Genomic DNA, 21,258 nt, shown 5'->3' with positions numbered 1-21,258 from the left:
TTGGAATCGATGGAGAGCGAATGTTTGATAAGAATAGGTGCAATATACACCACCATTACATATCAGCATATATCAGTAGTCATGGGGAGGGGGAGGGGAGAAAGTCCTGAACAGTAGTCCTCGTCATGGTTGACAGAGGAGTACAAGTCTGTCTATGGAGGGGTAGGGGAGATTATACAAAAATAAGTACAAATATACACCACCATTACATATCAACATATATCAGTAGTCATTGGGAGGCAAGGAGAGGAGAGAAAGTCCTGAACAGTCCTCGTCATGGATGGCGGAGGGGGAGGAGGTGCACGTTTGTCTATGGAGGACGGAGGGGTAGGGGAGATGGAGTGAAATTCTTTGGTGTTTATATTTATTTATTTTTGTATTTATATGTGTCTTCATTGGTACATAAAATTGTAGTTATTGATTTATTTTTATATCCACATCTATAATTATATACTTCAGTAATATATCCATTTAAAGATTAACTCTTGACTACTTAACTAATAGCATGCAAACAATTAATCCGTGAAACACTAATTACTCATATACACTAATTATTCATATTCACATCTATAATTATATACTTCAGTAATATTTATATTTAAAGATTAACTTTTGACTACTTAACTAACTATTTGAATATGCTTATTTAGTTATAGGCCTGTCTGTCTGTCTGTCCGTCTGTCTCTCTGCACCATTCTGAGCACAGTTTGGTGACGTATTTCAACTGTCGTGACGTCATCATCTGAGACAAAAGAAAAAATGTCAATCATTTTCGTAGGTCATTGAAAAAGTACTGATATGTGTTAATTATTTTTATTACCTTTGGTTTATAGTAGTTGATCACTGTTGTCTTTTTTGCATTTATGAGCTTCCTGTGTGGACAAAGAAACGAATGCAAAAACAAAGCGAAATAAGATATGTGAATAATAAAAGCGAATAAATGAATGAAAAATGAATGAAAGAACGAATGAGTGCGAGGGAGAGAAAAAAGAAGAAGAAAGAAATGGAGGGTTAAATCTGTTTAATGAATGAAGCAATCAATCAATAGGACAACTAACACACAAAGGTATAAATGAGAAGACTGGAGATGAAAGATACGTTTTTGACAAAAGATTTTTCGTTGTTAACTCTATAGGAGGGTCATATATTTCTTACTGAAAAAAAGGCGATGGCTACAATCATCAGCCCTCTCTCCCTCATCATAAAACGTAACTTTCCAAATGCAAGTGTGAACAAAAGTGTTTCAGTACTTACCCAACTATCCACAGCCATTAACGTCTGCTACAGCCTCGGTGACCATCACATCATTCTACTCCACTTTGGCACGTTATCAATACATTCTACAGCTTACTCGTAAATCATTGATTACCGAATTAATATAACTATGTCTAACTAGCTAAAAAAATCGCCTCTTGTCTCCACTAGTAGCCATAGCAACCCGACAAAGTTAAGATATCTTGAATCCCTCAAGATTTCTTAACTGCATACAAAATTCTGACATCAAAATATTTGAACATCAGAATTATGACAAAAGCCTATAGATTCTTGATTCTTTAGACTCTTTTGAAGGGTTAACTGATTATGATAGAATCTTTTAGTATGCTTGGTTATATCTATGTATATGCTTTTCTTACCATCATCTTCCTTTGAGCAATTCGCTTTCGTTGTAAAATTACCGCAGCCAGGCTCTCCAGTTCGCTTAATGTTATATGAAGAAGTGGGGGGGGGGGGGGGGGGGGGAATTCTTTTTAGTGTTCCATCATTATTAACCAAGGAAAATCAAACACATAAGATTTTTCTAAAGAACAAAAACGTTATTTTTTCATCAGCAAAGACTTCGTTTTATGCAGACAATAACTGCACCTTATCCTATACTAATATGATGAATAAAACAGATGTTGGTTTCAAGCAAGGCGGTTCCAGCCTTTTGTGAAGCTGATCGTGTTCTTTACACTCAGTTGAATGAAATTAATTAGCAACCATTCTTTGTAAAGCCTATTGCGCTCTAGCTTTTTCTGCGCGGCGGCCATTTTGAAACCTCTCCCCCTTTTTAAAATCCTGGATTTGCCACTGTAAAGTGCTCCTTTTTATCTTTTTTTACTTCCATTGTTAACTACTCACCTGTTTCTTATTTGTTGTTGGCCTCTCAGTGACGCTGCTAAAAAGATACACAATGTGAGGTGTTAAAAGGTAAGTGCTACATTACTTTCATAACATAGTTACGCAACTGATGTCTCCTTAACCTGGTCAGTGGTTTGGTCAGCAACGGTTTAGTAGTTGTAGGTGCTTGTGTTGTCCTTCTAACTGCGCCTTCAAAATTAAGGTAAAAGTCAAAGTATTTTATTTTTGCTTTTTAGGTTAGAAATAAAGACGGTGCGCCTGAGTTTTAGGGAATAATATTTTATAATAACAAAACGATTAAGGCACTTACAATACAAAAGTAAGGCCCAGTTTAAACATCGAATTTCCAATGTGTTGAATTTCAATACAGAAGAGCAAAACCTGTTGTTTGATCTTGCATTAATTTGCACGAGATTCGGGACCTGAAATTCGACGCGGTACACTTTTGTTTTGTTTTTATTAACGTACCCATCTTGCACGTCACACCAACGTCTTCAATATGGTAGCAGTTTGTATTTCCCCATCCATTGTGACTGCAGTCTGTAATCGACGTTTCTCTTCCTGTACAACCGACGTACATCAGCCATATTATACCCTTGACGCGTTTAAAGTTGGTGGTTATGTATTTCTGTACTCCAGGGTAACCAAGCATACGACACACCACCTCAGCGTCTTTCATGTCCCATTTATCATCACATACAGTACCCCACTGACCATGGTACCTGATTTCAAGTCGACCAGAATTGTCTGACCTTCCTCCAGCTAAACGAACTTGAACTGGTGGAGGATCTGTGGATTTGCACCAACATCATTGAGGTCATTGTACAACTGACACTTGGACAAGGGCTTGGAAGAGAATGAATAGAGCTTTACTAAAGCTATTGTGTGATAAAGAAACGAACTATTTAGATTATTGGCTTTGATGTGATGATATTTGAAAGTTTAGAGTAAAGTAGAGATTTGTCTTTTTTACCTTCATTTGTCTTACAAACCACACCAACAAGAAGTTTATTCGAGCACCATGAAGGGACCTTCAACCATCCTGAATGAGCACACTCTGCTATCGACTTTTCTCTACCTCTGCATCCCATATCATACGTGAGCCCTCTTCTTGGTGTTCCTCCTTCAATGTAGCGAATTGCGTGTTCAGGTGCTTTGTATCCAAGCATTCGGCAGATCACGTGAGCATCTCGTATATCCCACCACCCATACCTCCAAGGATCACACACTACTCCCCAGGTCCCTTGATACTGGATTTCTACTTTACCAGTATGGTTTTGATCTCCCACCAGACGAACTTTGATCGCTTTCTCCTCTGAAACAAATATTGTTCAATGAACAAACAACATTAGTCACAATCCTTACATTGCTTGATTTAATGTTCAGAAAGTAAAGATAACAATATATATTGATAGCTATTCTAATCAAGGTCGTCACAAAAAGTAACTTGAATATTTGATGAAAATAGCAACGAACTAATGCAATAATTTTCAGATGATAATTTTAAAATATTGTTTCTTGGCATGATAGAAAAACATGAATAGATAAACAAAGATCGTATGAAGGATTTGTTTCGTAACTTATCTAGTTGTACCTGGTGTTAGATTGCCACATACCACTCCAGCATCACGGCTGTGATCACATCCACCAGTGTTACCCCAGCCACCATGAAGACACTGATCAACAGTTTTTTCGTATCCCAAGCAACGAAGCCCTTTAAGCCATGTAGGACCAATTCCTTTGACGCTAGAAGTAGTTGCTGTAACTGCCTTGGAGTAGTTCAACTTGTGACACACCACGGAAGCATCCCATATGCCCCATTCATCATTGCATATGGTTCCTCAAGTACCTTTATATCTTACTTCTACACGTCCCTCATTAGTAGTCTTACCGTCCACTAGACGAACATTGACGTTTCATTTCCTAACTAACTTATAGACATGTTTATCTCGTCTAATTTGCAATGTGTCATAACTAAGTGATTTTAAGGCTTCATCACTGCTAAATTTCTTCATAATAACGCGCGCTGCCCTCCTTTGCAATCTTTCTAGCAAGTCAGCATTAACTTTCCTGCAGCAATTCCAGACTGTATCACAGTAGTCCAGAACAGGTAATATAAAAGACTTATATATCGTGTTAGCAGTGTTCAAAGACAAATTATCTCTAATACGGCGTAATATGCCGAGTCTTTTTCTTGCCTTACTTAACACATATTTAACATGTTCATTAAAAGACAATGTCTCTCCCAAGACAACACCAAGATAGGTGTACTGTGATTTACGCTTGATAAGATGGTCATTTATTGACACATCAAAGCCGGTTACATTAGACAGCCTGGCTCCGGTACCAAACAGAACACTCTCAGTCTTATCTTTGTGAAGAAATAGACTGTTATTTATCAGCCAGGAGCTCACCAATCCAAGTTCTTTAGTTAGGACTGTTTCAATTTCATGCACATCCTTGCTTGAATAGAATAACACGGTGTCATCCGCATACATCAGCCAACTGCATAGATTCAGAAAAGTATTTTCATACGCAAACATTATAAAGAAATAATGTTATTGCAAAGCATTACACCATTACGAATTTGCAAGTCGAGGTTGGTTGAACAAAATCGTTGGCCCTAATTTTCTATTTCAATAATTTTTAAAGAATTAGATAAGTTGTCAATGTAGCAATTTTTTAAAAAAAAATGATGGTAAATTCATAATGAAAACACGTATTTGGATAAAAACTTCAAATCTACGTTGCACTCAATTCAAAGACTCACCGAATGTTTCATGGTGGCGGCAAATTTGAGCCAAAATGTTCAAGTTGTTAATATACAACCATAAATATTGGTATGCAATGCGCCATTTTCTCTGCCAGGTAAAATGGCGGTTTGAATTTGAAGGTCAAGTTTTAGAATGCAGTTTTATCATATCGGTCTTGTTATTCCTGCTGGATGATTTACGAACACATTATTTACTGCCACATTATGCTTTCCGTGAGATTTCAAAAGTTGCTATGGCTACCAGGTGAACGACCGAAAAGTCATAATGTTACAATTAGGATCTCTTTAAAAAATACAGCTAACTATTTGCTATGGAATGAAAGTAAGAAAACTTTGGTAAACTTTTGAGCACTTTTACAATGATGCAAAATTTTTGCTTCATATAAAAGAGCTTGGAAGTACTTCGAGAGCGATGCAGACAAACAATGTAAACAATAACATAGTCGCGCAGTGTATTGTGGTTGACTAGGATTCTTTAATGCTCGACTTATGGATGGCACGTAAGACCTCATTTTTTATTTGCTCTTTCAACATTAATCAAGACCTTAATTATTTGACTATATGAAGTTTGTTATCTTTCGAACGCATCTGATTTCTTTTAGACTACGTGCTGGCCGTGCTGGTAGTAAGCTCGACATGTGGTTTTGTGGTGCTGAGAAGCATGCCCTTCCTAACCACTTTTTCCATTCATTCCCATAAAGGTTATGTACTTGACGTAAACGAACCTCATAAACTTAAGATTAGGCTTGTTACAGACAGGACAGTCTCTTTTATGCTTGTAGGTCGATGTGGGGTCGATGAGAGGTCGATGTGGGGTCGATCGGCCATCGGCTATTGGCTATCAGGCTATCGGCTACCATTAGAAAACAGACGTTTGAGCTCTTCTTTTTGTGGTAGCGAGAGTGGACTGGCGGTAAAACCTATTTCGTCCAACAGATACTTAGAAAAGAATCGTATCGTGTGTGAAGAGCAGAAAAATAACCGCATCCTATTGTGCTATAATCAATGGCAAGATAGTTACAGCACTTTAAAAGACTCGTTGGGAAAAAGGATTTGATTGGGACGGGGTCTTCCTGAGCTTTCTGAGGATTTAAATGAGATTAATACCAAGTACAACAACATAATCATACTAGATGATCTGATGGCCGAAGCGATAGACATAACAACAACTTTAATCACGATAAAATGAGGCGTTTACAACTCGTTGACGAAAACGTAAGATACCAGAACATAAAAAGCCTTATAACATTGAATAGAGTTTAAATTCCCGTAAAAGTCTTCCAAAAAATCTCTCAAAAAAGGGGATCTTTAAAGGGATCTTCAAAGGTGAAAAACTCTGTGGCCTCGTGGCCGCCTTTTCGCTCTACTTGCTACGCATGCGTGCCACAGACCACAGAGAACCAACGAACCCACAGGGACCCCAATGCAGTAACACCTGTTGTAGCTCCATTATTTACCCAGGGCCGTCATAGAAACGTTAGCGTTATCCTTCTGCTTCAGAACATGTTTCCTAAGGGAACATTTAATACAGATATCAGTCGAAATACCCAATACCTTGCAATATCAGTAGTCATGGGGAGGGGGGAGTGAGAAAGTCCTGAACAGTCCTCGTCATGGATGGTGGAAGGGTACAAGTCTGTGTCTATGTAGGGGTAGGGGAGATTATACAGAAATAGATGCAATATACACCACCATTACATATCAGCATATATCAGTAGTGATGGGGATGGGGGAGGGGAGAAAGTCCTGAACAGTCCTCGTCATGGATGGTGAACGGGTGCAAGTCTGTGTCTATGGAGGGGTAGGGGATTTTATACAGAAATAGGTACAATATACACCACCATTACATATCAGCATATATCAGTAATCATAGGGAGGGGGAGGGAGAAAGTCTTGAACAGTAGTCCTCGTCATGGTTGACAGAGGAGTACAAGTCTGTCTATGGAGGGGTAGGGGAGATTATACAGAAATAAGTACAATATACACCACCATTACATATCAACATATATCAGTAGTCAACGGGAGGGGTGGGGGAGAGAAAGTCCTGAACAGTCCTCCTCGTCGAGGATGGCGGAGAGGGAGGGGGTGCAAGTTCGTCTATGGAGGAAGGAGGGGTAGGGGAAATGGAGTGAAATTCTTTGGTGTTTATATTTATCTATTTTGGTATTTATATGTGTCTTCATTGGTACATAAAATTGTAGTTGTTGATTTATATTCATATTCACATCTATAATTATATACTTCAGTAATATATACATTTAAAGATTAACTTTTGATACTTAACTAACTATTTAAATATGCTTATTTAGTTTTAGGTTTATCTGTCTGTCTGTCTGTCTGTCTACATCATTTTGAGGACACTTTGGTGACGTATTTCGACTGTTGCGACGTCATCATCTAAGACAAGGAAAAGCAAATGTCAGTTATGTACGTAGGTCATTGAATTATTGCTGAAATGTGTTAATTATTATTATTACCTTGGGTAGTTCATCACTGTTGTCTTTACACTGATGGGCTTCCTGTGTGGAAAAAGAAACGAATGCAAAAACAAAGCGAAATAAGAAGTGGATGGGTGAATAAAATAAGCAAACGAGTGAATAAATGAATGAAAAATGAAATAAAAGAACGAATGGGTGAGAGGGAGAGAAAAAAGAAGAAGAAAGAAATGGAGGGTTAAATATTTTTAATGAATGAAGCAATCAATCAATAGGACAACTAACACACAAAGGTATAAATGAGAAGACTGAAGATGAAAGATACGTTTTTTCATAGGGGGAGGGCTTGGGCTTTAGATGGGAGGGTCAATGGTAAAAAAAAATATTTTGTCAGGTCAAACATTTTTATTTTCTGACGAAACATTTTTCCTTGTTAACTCCATAGGAGTGTCATATATTTCTTACTGAATAAAAGGCGAGGGCTACAATCATCCAAAAAAAGTTTACTGCGAATCTTGCATCCCGCTCTCCCCCATTATAAAACGTACCTTCCCAAATGCATGTGTTAACAAAAGTGTTTCAGTACTTACCCAACTATCCACAGCCGTTAATGTCTGCTACAGCCTCGGGGACCATCACATCATTCTACTCCACTTTGGTACGTTATCAATACATTCTACAGCTTACTCGTAAATCATTGATTACCGAATCGATATAACTATGTCTAACTAGCTAAGCAAATCGCCTCTTGTCTCCACTAGCAGCCATAGCAACCCATCAAAGCTAAAATATCTTGAATCCCTCAAGATTTCTTAACTGCATACAAAATTCTGACATCAAAATATTTGAACATCAGAATTGTGACAAAAGCCTAAAGATTCTTTAGACTCTTGTGAAGGGTTAACTGATTATGATAGAATCTTTTAGTATGCTTGGTTATATCTATGTACATGTTTTGTATATGCTTTTCTTACCATCATCTTCTTTTGAGCAATTCGCTTTCGGTGTAAAATCACCGCAGCCAGGCTCTCCAGTTCGCTTTATGTTACGTGAAGAAGCAAAAAAAAAAAACTTTTTTTGAATTTTCCATCATTATTAAACAAGGTAAATGAAACACATAAGATTTTTCTAAAGAACAAAAACGTTATTTTTTCATCAGCAAAGACTTCGTTTTTATGCAGAAAGTGACTGCACCTTGTCCTATACTAATATGATGAATAAAACAGATGGTTTCAAGCAAGGTAGTTCCAGCCTTTTGTGAAGCTGATCGTGTTCTTTACGCTCAGTGAAATGAAATTAATTAGCAACCATTCTTTGTAAAGCCTATTGCGCTAGCTTTTTCTGCGCGACAGCCATTTTGGAACCGCTTCCCTTTTTGAAATCCTGGATCTGCCACTGGGTCGTGCTCTTTTTTATCTTTATCGTATTTTACTTCCATTGTTAACTACTCACCTGTTTCTTATTTGTTGTTGGCCTCTCAGTGACGCTGCTAAAAAGATACATAATGTGAGGCGTTAAAAGGTAAGTGCTACATTACTTTCATAACATTTGAAGCAACTGATTTTTCCTTAACCTGATCAGTGGTTTGGTCAGCAATGGTTTAGTAGTTGTAGGTGCTTGTGTTGTCCTTCTAACTGCGTCTTCAAAATTAAGATGAAAGTCAAAGTATTTTATTTTCCCTTTTAGGTTAAAAATAAAGACGGTGCGCCAGAGTCTTAGGGAGTAATATTTCTTAATAACAAAACGATTAAGGCACTTACAATACAAAAGTAACGCCCAGTTTAAACATCGAATTTCACATGTGTTGAATTTCATTATAGATGAGCAAAACCTGTTTTTTGGTCTTGGATTAATTTGCAATATATTTGGGACATGACATTCGACTCGGTACAGATTTGTTTTTTTTATTAACGTACCCATCTTACACGTCACTCCAACGTCTTCATCATGGTAACAGCCTGCATTTCCCCATCCATTGTGACTGCAGTCTGTAATCGACGTTTCTCTTCCTGTACAACCGACGTACATCAGCCATATTATACCCTTGACGCGTGTAAAGTTGGTGGTTATGTATTCCTGTACTCCAGTGTAACCAAGCATTCGACACACCACCTCAGCGTCTTTTATGTCCCATCCATCATCACATACAGTACCCCACTGACCATGGTACCTGACTTCAAGTAGACCAGAATTGTCTGATCTTCCTCCAGCTAAACGAACTTGAACTGGTGAAGGATCTGTGGATTTGTACCAACATCATTGAGGTCATTGTACAACTGACACTTGGACAAGTGTTTGAAAGTGAAAAAGTAGAGCTATACTAAAGCTCGTGTCTGATCGCCAAATGAACTATTTAGATGATTTGCTTTGATGTGGTGATATTTGAATTATCAGAGTAAAGAGATTTGTCTTTCTTACCTTCGTTTGTCTGGCAAACCACACCAGCAAGATCTTTATTCGAGCACCCTGAATAAATATTCCACCATCCACGGTGAGCACACTCTGTTATCGACTTTTCTCTACCTCTGCATCCCACATCATACATGAGGCCTCTTCTTGGTGTCTCTCATTCAATATTCCAAATTGCGTGTTCAGATGCTTTGTAACCAAGCATTCTGCAGATCACGTGAGCATCTCGTATATCCCACCAACTCCACCAATAATCACACACTACTCCCCAGGTCCCTTGATACTTGATTTCTACTTTGCCAGTATGATTTTGATTTCCCACCAAACGAACTTTGATAGCTTTCTCCTCTAAAACAAATATTGTTCAATAAACAAACAACATCCTAATCACAATTCTAACATTGCTTGATTTAATATTCAGAAAGTAAAGATACACAATATACATCGATAGCTATTCTAAACAGCGTTGTCACAAAAAGTAACTTGAATATTTGAAAAAATAGCAACGAACTAATGCAATAATTTTCAGTTGTTGATTTTAAAATATTGTTTCTTGACATGACTGAATAAAGATAAAAAAAGATCATATGGACGTCTTCTTTTGTAACTTATCTAGTTGTACCTGGTGTTAGATTGCCACATACCACTCCAGCATCGCGGCTGTGATCACATCCACCGGTGTTACCCCAGCCACCATGACGACACTGATCAACAGTTTCTTCGTATCCCAAACAACGAAGCCCTTTAAGCCATATTTGACCAGTCCCTTTGACGCTAGAAGTCGTTGCTGTAACTGCCTTGGAGTAATTCAACATGTGACACACCACGTAAGCATCCCATATGTTCCATTCTTCATTGCATATGGTACCCCAAGTACCTTTATATCTTACTTCTACACGTCCCTCGTTAGTAGTCTTACCATCCACTAGACGAACATTGACGTTTATTGCATTGCCACATACCACTCCAGCATCACGGCTGTGATCACATCCATCAGTGTTACCCCAGCCATAATGACCACACTGATCAATAGATTCTTGGGATCCGGTGCAATAAAGCCTTTTAAGCCATATAGGACCAGTTCCTTTGACGCTAGCAGTTGTTGCTGTAACTGCCTTGGAGTAGTTCAACATGTGACATACCACGTAAGCATCCCTTATGTCCCATCGATCATTGCATATGGTACCCCAAGTACCTTTGTATCTTACTTCTACACGTCCCTCTTTAGGAGTCTTACCATCCACTAGACGAACAGCTACCTTGGACTTTGCTTCTGTAACAATCCACAGAAACGTGCTACCTTAAGAATCTTTCTGTTTTCATTTTTAAGTGAGGTTTAAATCATGCATAGTTGTTTTTTACTTTAACTTGGAGTACGCTACGTTGTACCGACTTTGACTAACGTCTACATTACGCCAGACAGTATTAATAGACACTTTTTGATTGGGAGTAATGTTTGCTTATTTTAGATCATGTCATTAATTCGTTTGAGAACAAGATTCTTTACTTGACTGTACCGTCTCATATTCATGTGTACAGTATTCTCATACGCAAACATTATAAAGAAATAATGTAATGGCAAAGCATTACACCATTACGAACTTGGAAGTCGAGGTTGGTTGAACAAAATCGTTGGCCCCCATTTTCTATTTCAATAGTTTTTAAAGAATTAGATAAGTTGTCAATGTAGCAAATTTGGTAAAAAATTGATGGTAAATTCAAAATGAAAACACGTATTTGGATAAAAACTTCAAAGAGTTACCGAATGTTTCATGGTGGCGGCAAATTTGAGCCAAGATTTGCAAGTTGACAATATAAAACCAAAAATATTGGAACGCAATGTGCCATTTTCTCTGCCAGGTAAAATGGCGGTTTGAATTTGAAGGTCAAGTTTTAGAATGCAGTTTTATCGGTCTTGTTATTCCTGCTGGATGATTTGCGAACACATTATTTACGGCCACATTATGCTTTCCGTGAGATTTCAAAAGTTGCTATGGCTACCAGGTGAACGACCGAAAAGTCATAATGTTACAATTAGGATCTCTCTAAAAAATACAGCTAACTATTTGCTATGGAATGAAAGTAAGAAAACTTTGGTAAACTTTTGAGCACTTTTACAATGATGCAAAATTTTTGCTTCATATCAAAGAGCTTGGAAGTACTTCGAGAGCGATGCAGACAAACAATGTAAACAATAACATAGTCGCGCAGTGTATTGTGGTTGACTAGGATTCTTTAATGCTCGACTTATGGATCGCACGTAAGATATTATGGACGTTTTTTAACCAAAAAAAGCTGTAGCTGAATTTTTGTATGATCTCACTCTTCAGTGATTTCTGTAACCCTCATATTTTATTTGCTCTTTCAACTTTTATCAAGACCTTAATTATTTGACTATGTGAAGTTTGGGAGGGGGAAGGGGGTGGGGTAGGAGGATGGAAAATTTGCCCGCGAACGTCCTTAACTTGATGGAGCTGTGAAATTCTCCTTGTAGAACTAAAAAATAGTATTCAACACGCCCTTCTGTACTTTCTATTTCAATTTGTACGAAATTACAATTGCTTTTCTCGATCGGATTATTCAGCTCGTACTGTGAGTTTATTATTATGTAATCATTCACCAAATGTAGCGCGTGAAATGACCTTACCAGATAATAAGATTAACTTATTAGATTGAACAATTAAGAAAAATTACTCAATAATATTAATTAATTGATAGAAAAATGTTTGATCAAGTTTTAGACTCACCCTTTACCAACAAGAACACAGCACACAGTAACAGTATAAGGCACGCCATCGATCCGTCAGGTCCTCATCCAAGATAAGGTTTGTAGGGAAATCTAGTGAACGGTGCAGCCAAGGCAGAAGGTAATGCAAAGAATGACTACAGTCTGACACTGGGATCAGGTATAAATAGTAAGGATATTGATTGTGATTTACAACATATCTCGTTATAGCGCTACTTGTTACGCTTTCGAGTCTAGTTTTGTGAGCGGGGTAGGGAGGAGTGCGAGGGTGACTTTTGATTCAAAAAAGTTATATTTATATCAAAAAATCACGCACAAAAATATTTGAAACTTTGACACCAAATTGTTTTTTCCCCAATAATTACAGATAATTTCTCTATTTTTGCTTTTAATATTTAAATAAAATTTGAACTAAAGTTAAACGTATTCAAGCCTTAAAGCGTTTGCGCGCCAAATACAGAGGAGCATTTTATAGTTTCCCAACCCTACCCATACATGAATAGTTTATATTTGCTTTCTCACAATAAAACTTGTCTAAATATGAATAGTCTATGCTAGTAAACAGACAAAGCGAAATCTTAATCAAACCATAAGGAAAGAGCTTACTACTTTCGTTAGTGAGCTGGTATATTTTTTCTGTTTCCCTTTTACTCGATGCTACCGAGGTAGTTAGATGCGAAATATCGAACTCATTTAGAGAAAAATGGTTGGGAATACTAAAATGTTTAATATTCCGTTGTTTGAAAAAGCTTAAAAAAGAATAATGCTCCAACGAACAGATATCAATTTGCAGCGACGATAAGATAGAATGAGGAGGAAAACCGTGTAAGAAAAGGCGGGAAAAAGAGTTCATAAATATTCATACGGGAACTTTGGCGCTAAAAAAAACGCGCCAAAATAATTTTGTTGCTATTCGCGAAATGAATTTGTTTTTTTACTTGATGAATTTTTGTTTCAAATTATTAAATGCTTCTTGGAAGGAGCTTTTTCATAGTCATCGATATCGGCTAATTTAGAAAATATTTTTAGAAAATATTTTTAAGACTTTTTTTTGATATTCATTTAAGATATACTTAATGATTTAGAAACAAGCAAATGTAGTTGAAACTAGTAACATTCGAAGTTTCAGAGCCATCTTATATTGTTATTTCCATTCTCAGGAACGGAAAATAAATATGTATCTTATCTTATTGATTTGTCGATTTGATTTTCGGACCGGCTTTCAAGAGCGCCAAAATGTCTTCAATTAATTTATGCAAACATTTATTTATAGTTGTATACATTGGGTGTCTGTCTGTTGCCAAAAAATTTTGAATATTAATTAACAAATTAGGTTAAACTAGTTGATTCTAAGATAGTCTTCAAACTTTCCTTACTTATATAAATTTATTAGCCATTAATTTACAAAATTTCACTAGGAATTCCTTCCATTTTTTTTAGAAAATGTAAGGATATTACTTGTACTTATTGTTTTCATCCAAAAGCGAAACAGTTTCGGTAAAACTGTATTGTTTACAGCTAGCACTTCCTTGTTTTTTTGGGTTTTTCATATACAAGTCACAAGGAAAATTAGAGGGTTTTCCTTTATATATTGACATATTAGCATTATTTTTTAACCTTTTTTATAACATTGTCACAGAAAGCCAAACACTTGCGATTTTTCTCCAAAACAAATTCAAGCAAATTTGCATTCGTTTCGAAACATATTCTGAAACCAATCCCACAACTATATACAAAAATGTTTGTTTGAGCTGAAAAATAAGTTTTATAAGTCTTTTGTCTCATATAAGCCCAGTCTAGACAAAAATTAAGATTACAAAATTAATATTTAAGAAAGAAAAACAACTTTTTCTTGATCGTACCGGTACTAGTAGTATAAGAGTACTAAAAGCGTGAAGTACAGTGAAGGCATGTAACCCGTGAAATAAAAAATACTAGTTAACGTGTAATATTCAAATAGACTCAAAAGAAAACGATGGAATTAGGGTCTACTAATGTGTATTAATTAGGCTAATATCAATTTCACGCGTTTATTGATGTCACTCCACGATACTTTGCAATATTTAGCTATTTAAAATTAGACGTGAGTATTAATATTTTAGGTTGAAATAGATATTATTTGAACCTAATTTCATAATATTTTTATCCATTTATTTATTAAGAAGTTGAGACCTCTCCACCTTATGGTCTACGGACTCACGGGCTTTTGACTCGTAGACCATTCGGGGTGCGGTTCTAATCGTTAAATAACACTACTTAAGCAATAGAATACAATAGAATTAGCATAATTTGGCGCAATTTAGTACAGCAGTATTCTACAAGTTAAAATTAAAGTCGAAAGTCGCTCGCCCATTGCGTTGTAGACCCACTCGAGAAAATATTAAGAACTCTTAACAAGCTAGAGTGCACTTGGCTACGCCTCGTGACACTCTTAACGTTTGTTAATCGTTCTTTATATGTTCTCTCGTGCGTCTACAGTATAACGCCATGGGCGTGCGACTTTCTGTTGTCTAATCGATAATTATCAATAAGAGGACGGACAGATAAAGCTGACGTCAACGAGCGCGCGCTCTTTCCTTTGGTTGTTTTGATCGCTAAAAATAAGCAGTTTTTATCGTTTTTGTTATCGTAAAAAAAAACAAGGACATTTTTTATGTTCTGTCTTCTTATTGACGATAAATTTCGTCGTCACATTGTCAAAAAAATGCGGATCCACTCGACAATGTGTTGACACAATTTATCGTCAATAAGACGGACAGACACATAAAAAAATTAATATCTATTTGTTAAATATATGTTCCTATAGACCAAATTCAAAACTCGCACCAATGTGAGGCAGAAGAAGTTGTGAACAAAGGAATCTGGCGTGATTCGTGACTTTTGAATCACGCCAGATTACTTTGAGTCACGCCAGATCCCTTTGTTCACAACTTCTTCTGCCTCACATTGGTGCGAGTTTTGAATTTGGTCTGTAGATCTCCTTAATTTCTCTTACAAGTCATGCACAAATGAAGTTTACAATCCCCCAGTGTGTAACTTTAATTTTGCTTGGACAGGCGACACGATTTTTCGAAGCGTTTTAGCTAAACCCCGTTGCAAGAACCTGTGAATGACATCACAATACTATTAGCTCAAAACAAAGTTCGTAATGAAACTAAGCAAAACAATAGAACGGTTGTTACACCGATGTAAATCCCCCGTTCCATACACCGCTCTAATCATGTCTCAAACCTAATACAACTAGACGTATATCTGCGTGAAGTCGGGCTTCTTTTTGAATTGAAAGGTTTGAAGGGAAAATGTGAAAGCACTACTGTTATCGATACAGCACAAAACGCCACAAATAAGAGTAAAGTAATTGTTACTAATTGTCATTTTTTTCTGACTACTACTTACAGTCAAAGTCGTTGTATTGTGACAGACAGTTTTGCAACTTTGTTTCGATATTTTATTTTCTGGATAGTGAAAGAATTTTTGGGTGAAACTTATTTGAAATCAACAAATGATAGAGAGTGAGCTAGTCTCCTTTGCACCGTTCTTAGTGTCGGTCAATCCCCTTTAGACCGAAACTAAGAATGGCTGCAAAGGAGACTAAGAGTGAGTAAACTCCACTAAGTTGTAAAATGGTCGGTTGCAATAGCATTAATTTGCTTGTAAGAATGTAGAAATGATTGGTGGAATGGAAGGATAATTGTATACATTCTCATATTTTTGTATGTCATAAACAGAATAAATGAATAAAACGAGTTTTGTATATCAAATCACAAAGCCAAGAATATAAACATTACTACTTGATTTTATTTGAACAAATTTAGACATCTTAGGACACAGAAATATTTTGAACTCAAGGCATAACTATTTTGATGTGTTCAGCATAACAGAATATTAATCTATATATCTTGCTTAATGTAGTTATTGCAATAGGAACATATCATATACTGTGTTCAATTTTATAAAGAAAGAACTGTAACTGCATGGACGTTTTGAACACAACATTTTTTCAACAGAACTATCTTGCAACGTATAGAAGGATAACTTCTCATAAACAAAAAACTTCATATTATTTCAGCAATCTTACATACAAACAAATGATCAAACGCTTTCTACTGTAATCAAAAACCTTACTTTAACAAATTTGCCACAGCTATTACCAAAATATAAAGGAATTATACATCAGATACATGAATTAAGAAGTCTAAGATGAAGTACCAAACTAAACGTCCAAATATTCAAGCACAAATCATGTATTAATATGTACAAATTATGTACAAATATTATTGTTATTATGTATTTTTCTTTTATGCTTTGTAAAGCGTACTGAGATTTGTGGAACACGCTACACTAAGAATTTATTTTATTATTATTATTATTATTATTAAATACTCACAATCTCATCTATGCCTTTTTCTGCGAAGTACAAATGAGTTAACTTTTTTAAATAATATTTTAATGTCTCTCCACGTTTCTTTTTGGTGTGGCTGAGACATTTTGCTAGCATCTCCAGCGTTATTTTGCCCATTTTTAGGAGAATATATACTTTTTAAACCACAATGTAAAAACTTCATATTGTTTGACTCAGTATTCAAGATGGCTGGCAAACGCACGTGCACGTCAGAGACCCCAGCGCATGCTCAGTTTATATAATCGAAGTACGCATGCGTATTTGATTTCTAGGCGTTCATAACTGGCGTTAACTGCGCATGCCTGCTTTTTGTAGACGATGGAAAAAAAGAACGGGGATTTTATAACTCGGGCATTCCTTCGGAAGAAGCCCGAGTAATTAGGTTATTCTTATGGCGAACTTGCAGCGGTTTTCCATATTCTGCGAAGTCAGATACAGTCAATTCAAAAAATGTCAACCCACTCAAGCGTACGCGACTGGACTGAAAGGAACTCTGGGTAGCAATCATTGAAACCGAGTTGACTCCATAATTTTATCTGACTAGTTATGCCTGGTTTACAGCACGAACCCTCGTAGGCGAGCGGGAAGTGTTGAAGGAGATGCTTTTTTAATGCCTTCATATTTTCGAAATTGTAAATTCATAACTACTTTGTTTTTCTTTCCCCAAACCCAAAGACATGCATTTGATGGATTTTTTCTCCCCATTATTATCTTAATACTAGCGGGAACAATTAATTCAGAACGAATATTTAACCGCTTCAGTGATTTTTACTCATATTCCTTTCGGTCCAGTCGCGTAGGCTTGAGCCGGTCGACGACAACGTATTTTGAATTGACTGTATTTGAACGGCTTGTTGTGAAATTGGGGGGGTTTTTTTAATTATTTTTTTAAATTTTTTACTGCCGCCAGTCAAGAAGATAAAAGGTACCGACTAATTATTTTCGATTGAAGACAGCGGAAAACCAAATTCCAGCATGTAGCTCGCAACTACCGATTTCGAAGAATATGGAATAAGAAGGTCTGTGGTGCAAAAGAGTGGCGTAGGAATCATTTTGGTCCGGCAGTTTCAATTTGGTTCTTGGGCTTGCCGCATTATGCGACAATGGAGCAACTGCTAATTCATTCGCTGCTCTAAAGATCTTTTGTCCTACTTGATTCAATTAGGTTCGGAACATGAGGAGAGCGGCGTATAAAACGGGCCTAAGTTGCGACTTTGCCACGACTTTTCCAGCTAATTTCATTTCTTGGGACTTTTTAATCTGTCGTGTTGCCTGTGCAAGGGTGGTTACATATGCGATTTTCACCACGCTTTTGTGATTCAAAGATCCTTTTCTTGTGCTGCCCCTGAATTGTGGAATTCTCTTCCTCCAAATTTAAGAGCCTGCACTTCTATCTCAATTTTGAAAAGAGAAGTAAAAACCTGGCTTTTTAAACAAGGTTTTCTTAATTAATTAAAATCATATTATTCTAATAAAGTTTATATCAATTTATATCAGTTTATATTTGCAATTTGAATGTTTACAATATGTTGTGAAATGTTTAATATTATTGTTGAGTATGTTTATATCAGTGTTTTAAGTAAATAAATAAAATTTTTGCAATGTTTTAAAATCATGTTTTTTTCAGAATATTTATGTATTTTTATATCTTATAGCAGTAGGATAGCGTTAAATTTTAAAACATTTTTGAATCTTTAATGTTTGTAAAGCATTGTTGATCTAAAGGAATTAGCGTTTTATGAAATATAATTCATTATCATTATTATTATCAGCAGTAAACACGTTTGAATGCTAATTAGGTAAGCTAGATAGGGCGTAATTTAGTAACCTACCAGCATGACAGGATTAATAATTTATACAATCACTTAAAACCAATTATTAATGTTCTTAAGATGCAGTTTAAATACTTGGAATGTTTGAAATGTCCTTAAGATGTGATTAATTTAAATGTTCTTGCAATGTTCACTGTGCAGCTTAATACCGCTTTCTGCATTCTAAGTAATACATCTTAGCTTTCTTTTATGCTTTGTAAAGCGTACTGAGATTTGTGGAACACGCTACATTAAGAATTTATTATTATTATTATTATTATTACTATTATTATATTATTATTGGACAAAGCTATTCTGACACAATAACATATATTAGAACAAAGTTGTCGTTTGAGATTTTGAAAGCTGTAATTACATGCATTAGAGGCTCCCGCACTCCTTTTTATAAGAACAACGAAAGTGACTTTCTATTGGACTTTAGCATTAATACTAACCTTGCCGATATTAGATAATTTTAGACTTTTTTTTATAATGCTTCGTTTTTCATTTTGTTTTTTCTAGTTTTTTGTAAATAGTAACTTTTTCTCTTTAAATTTTCACAAAGTACATAATGTAAATATTCTTTTATTATTATTATTATTATTATTATTACTATTATTATTATTATTATTATTATTATTATTTAAAAAACATACTTTGGCTGTACAAGCAAAAGATCTTCTGTGTAGCTGCAGTTCTGCGGGCTGACTATTGAGGTTCTAGTAAATTACTTCCATTTTTCAATCTAAAGACCCCATATTAATAGACCCTTCAAAGGGCATTAACATCAATGGAATTTTTTGCTATATTTTTCTTGTCTACATTATCCATGTTTGTCCAACTTTTTCACTTACGTTTCAAAATGCGAAGTTATTATAAAACGTGGGGTGAAGAGCATTCTCGACTGGCACTCAAGGATCCGCCGCCTTTCTAAAGCTGATTAGTATAGTTCTTGACGCTTGCTAGACATCATCCTTGCAAATTGATTTTTAACTTCGAGTTTATTGTTAACTCGTAAAATTATGCCGTAGAGGCTATGCTACTTAAGTGGCATTCCCGCTAAGAGCGGTCCGGTGAATTTGGGTTCGCAAAATCGATTCTCTTTATTTTTTGTGAGTGAAAACCCTTTGGTATACATAAACTAAAAATAAAGTTTTTTTTTTGAAATTATATTTTTGGGCTTCGTTACACGCCAAAACATATTTTGTCCGTGTCTGGCTATTTGGAGAGCTCACTCGAGGTAGAATTTAGGTAGAATTAAGAGAGCTGCCGACTCAAAACTATCATGTATTTCCAAATTTTAGCTACACTGTTAACTTCAGATACTTTTCATCTACTCTCCAAAGAAGATTGAAAGTATTTGGTTGAAACATAAATTTATTGGACTGCCTAAAGCACATCCCTGTTTCGAGCTTTCATCGAGGCGTCAAAAATGCACTAAAAATATGATGTAAAATTTCGAAAAGGGGACCTCAAACTGAGCTAAATTATACTTGGCTTTCAAAATATACTCTTATTTTTACAGGATCAGAAGTGAAACCTGCGGGTATCGAGCTGGTTTTGTCGCGAGCGAAAATTTATCGAAGTCTGTGATCGACAAAATTTGCATAATTTCTAACAAATTACGCTGTCGAATTTACATGCGCTTAAAATGATATACGGTAATTCTGGCTAGAAATGTGCCTTAAGATCGGATAACAAATGTCTGAGCTAGTGAAAAATGAAAAGTAAAAAGAGTCTTATCGAAAAATATCATTGTATTTTCTTGAATTTTGCTTACTATTAGACTGTGTTTGCGCGGTGCTTAATAAGAGTTTGAATGTCACGCAACGCACTGGCACATCCGGCGACAATACATAGATTCTGCCTTATTTTTTTGTGTGTGTTTTTTTTTTTTTTGCTAATATGGTCGTAAACTTCAAAAAAAGTATTCAAAACATCGGCTTAGTTTTATCAAAGTATGGACTAGTTTATTTATCACCTTATGAGTGCGTGACAAGGGAAAGGTGAAAAAATGTGAATGACAGGTGGCGCCAAACGTCCCGAATATTCCCCGAGTTACTATAAGTGTGAAATAAAGATCACCAACAAGTATGGCTTGCTTTATGTCCTTCAAAGACAAAGGTGGATGTGGAGAATTTATGGGTCAATTTGAGCTGGAATTTCTAAGCAGTTGCCAGCGGGATGTTTCAGCTCACTTAAGAAGGTTTCACTTGTCCAAGGAACATGTCACGGAATGCGAATTGATTTTGTTGCGAGCGGGATTTCTAAATATAACAACACAGCAAATAGAGAAAATGTTAGTGTGCCCGAGACATCGTAGCAATCTTGGTCTCTACTGGAGAGAAAGAACAGTATGCCAGCATCCCCAGCACAAGGGAAAGCATGAGAGGGCCAAAGGTGATCGAGCAGCAGTAAGGGGGACTCGCGAAAGGGGTACCAGGAACGCCCAGGATTTCCCGCCTCAAGTGGTTGCCGTCCGCAGCGGGAATTACCCGTAGGCAGGTATTTTGGTGCGCGACGATTTCCTTACTGCTGCTGTGTTGGGTACCGCAAACGGA

General features: G+C 36.2%; 2 protein-coding genes and 1 pseudogene across 3 annotated transcripts; 1 reads left to right on the top strand and 2 right to left on the bottom strand.

Moving 5' to 3' along the window:
• Positions 1 to 347: 347 nt before the first annotated feature.
• On the bottom strand, positions 348 to 12,633 carry LOC116290765 (scavenger receptor cysteine-rich type 1 protein M130-like). Of its 2 annotated transcripts, XM_089039920.1 has the most exons (8): positions 12,486 to 12,551; positions 3,716 to 4,626; positions 3,095 to 3,436; positions 2,590 to 2,910; positions 2,244 to 2,310; positions 2,122 to 2,158; positions 821 to 1,698; positions 348 to 742 (listed from the first exon to the last, which is right to left on the bottom strand). In XM_089039920.1, exons 3-7 carry the CDS (start codon positions 3,288 to 3,290, stop codon positions 1,501 to 1,503), a joined length of 819 nt encoding a protein of 272 aa, XP_088896046.1. In that variant the 5' UTR covers positions 3,291 to 3,436; positions 3,716 to 4,626; positions 12,486 to 12,551; the 3' UTR covers positions 348 to 742; positions 821 to 1,500. The 2 variants fall into 2 exon arrangements, with proteins under 2 accessions (XP_088896046.1, XP_088896045.1); XM_089039919.1 differs by lacking the exons at positions 348 to 742; positions 821 to 1,698; positions 2,122 to 2,158; ... (2 more) ...; positions 3,095 to 3,436; positions 3,716 to 4,626 and adding exons at positions 2,931 to 2,967; positions 9,748 to 10,086; positions 10,361 to 11,011 and having other exon boundaries at positions 12,486 to 12,633.
• Positions 3,702 to 9,874, bottom strand: LOC148905405 (neurotrypsin-like). The gene is made up of 5 exons (XM_089040299.1): positions 9,748 to 9,874; positions 9,246 to 9,566; positions 8,782 to 8,818; positions 4,320 to 4,626; positions 3,702 to 3,905 (listed from the first exon to the last, which is right to left on the bottom strand). Exons 1-5 carry the CDS (start codon positions 9,872 to 9,874, stop codon positions 3,702 to 3,704), a joined length of 996 nt encoding a protein of 331 aa, XP_088896425.1.
• An 8,157-nt stretch (positions 12,634 to 20,790) lies between the features above and the next one.
• LOC148905404 (uncharacterized) overlaps positions 20,791 to 21,258 on the top strand; it is a 42,972-nt pseudogene continuing 42,504 nt past the window's right edge.

The sequence above is a fragment of the Actinia tenebrosa genome, unplaced genomic scaffold (genome assembly GCF_029948245.1).
Source record: "Actinia tenebrosa isolate PJP-AT-01 unplaced genomic scaffold, QUT_ActTen_1.0 PGA_scaffold7__59_contigs__length_16204524, whole genome shotgun sequence".
NCBI lineage: Eukaryota > Metazoa > Cnidaria > Anthozoa > Actiniaria > Actiniidae > Actinia > Actinia tenebrosa.
Note: the sequence above shows the minus strand (reverse complement) of the source record. Positions and strands in the feature narration are given on the sequence as shown.

Bases quoted from the DNA above. Each gene is read 5' to 3' on its own strand.
- LOC148905405 (XM_089040299.1), bottom strand. From the start codon at position 9,874: ATGTATGATGTGGGATGCAGAGGTAGAGAAAAGTCGATAACAGAGTGT. The intron at 9,567-9,747 runs GTAAGAAAGACA...ACAAATCCACAG, and splicing joins GGTTTGCCAGACAAACGAAG to ATCCTTCACCAGTTCAAGTT. The intron at 8,819-9,245 runs GTACGTTAATAA...GTATCTTTTTAG, and splicing joins TGGAGTGACGTGTAAGATGG to CAGCGTCACTGAGAGGCCAA.
- LOC116290765 (XM_089039919.1), bottom strand. From the start codon at position 12,534: ATGGCGTGCCTTATACTGTTACTGTGTGCTGTGTTCTTGTTGGTAAAG. The intron at 11,012-12,485 runs GTGAGTCTAAAA...GGATTGTTACAG, and splicing joins TGTGTTCTTGTTGGTAAAGG to AAGCAAAGTCCAAGGTAGCT. The intron at 10,087-10,360 runs GTACAACTAGAT...TATTTGTTTTAG, and splicing joins ATGTGGCAATCTAACACCAG to AGGAGAAAGCTATCAAAGTT.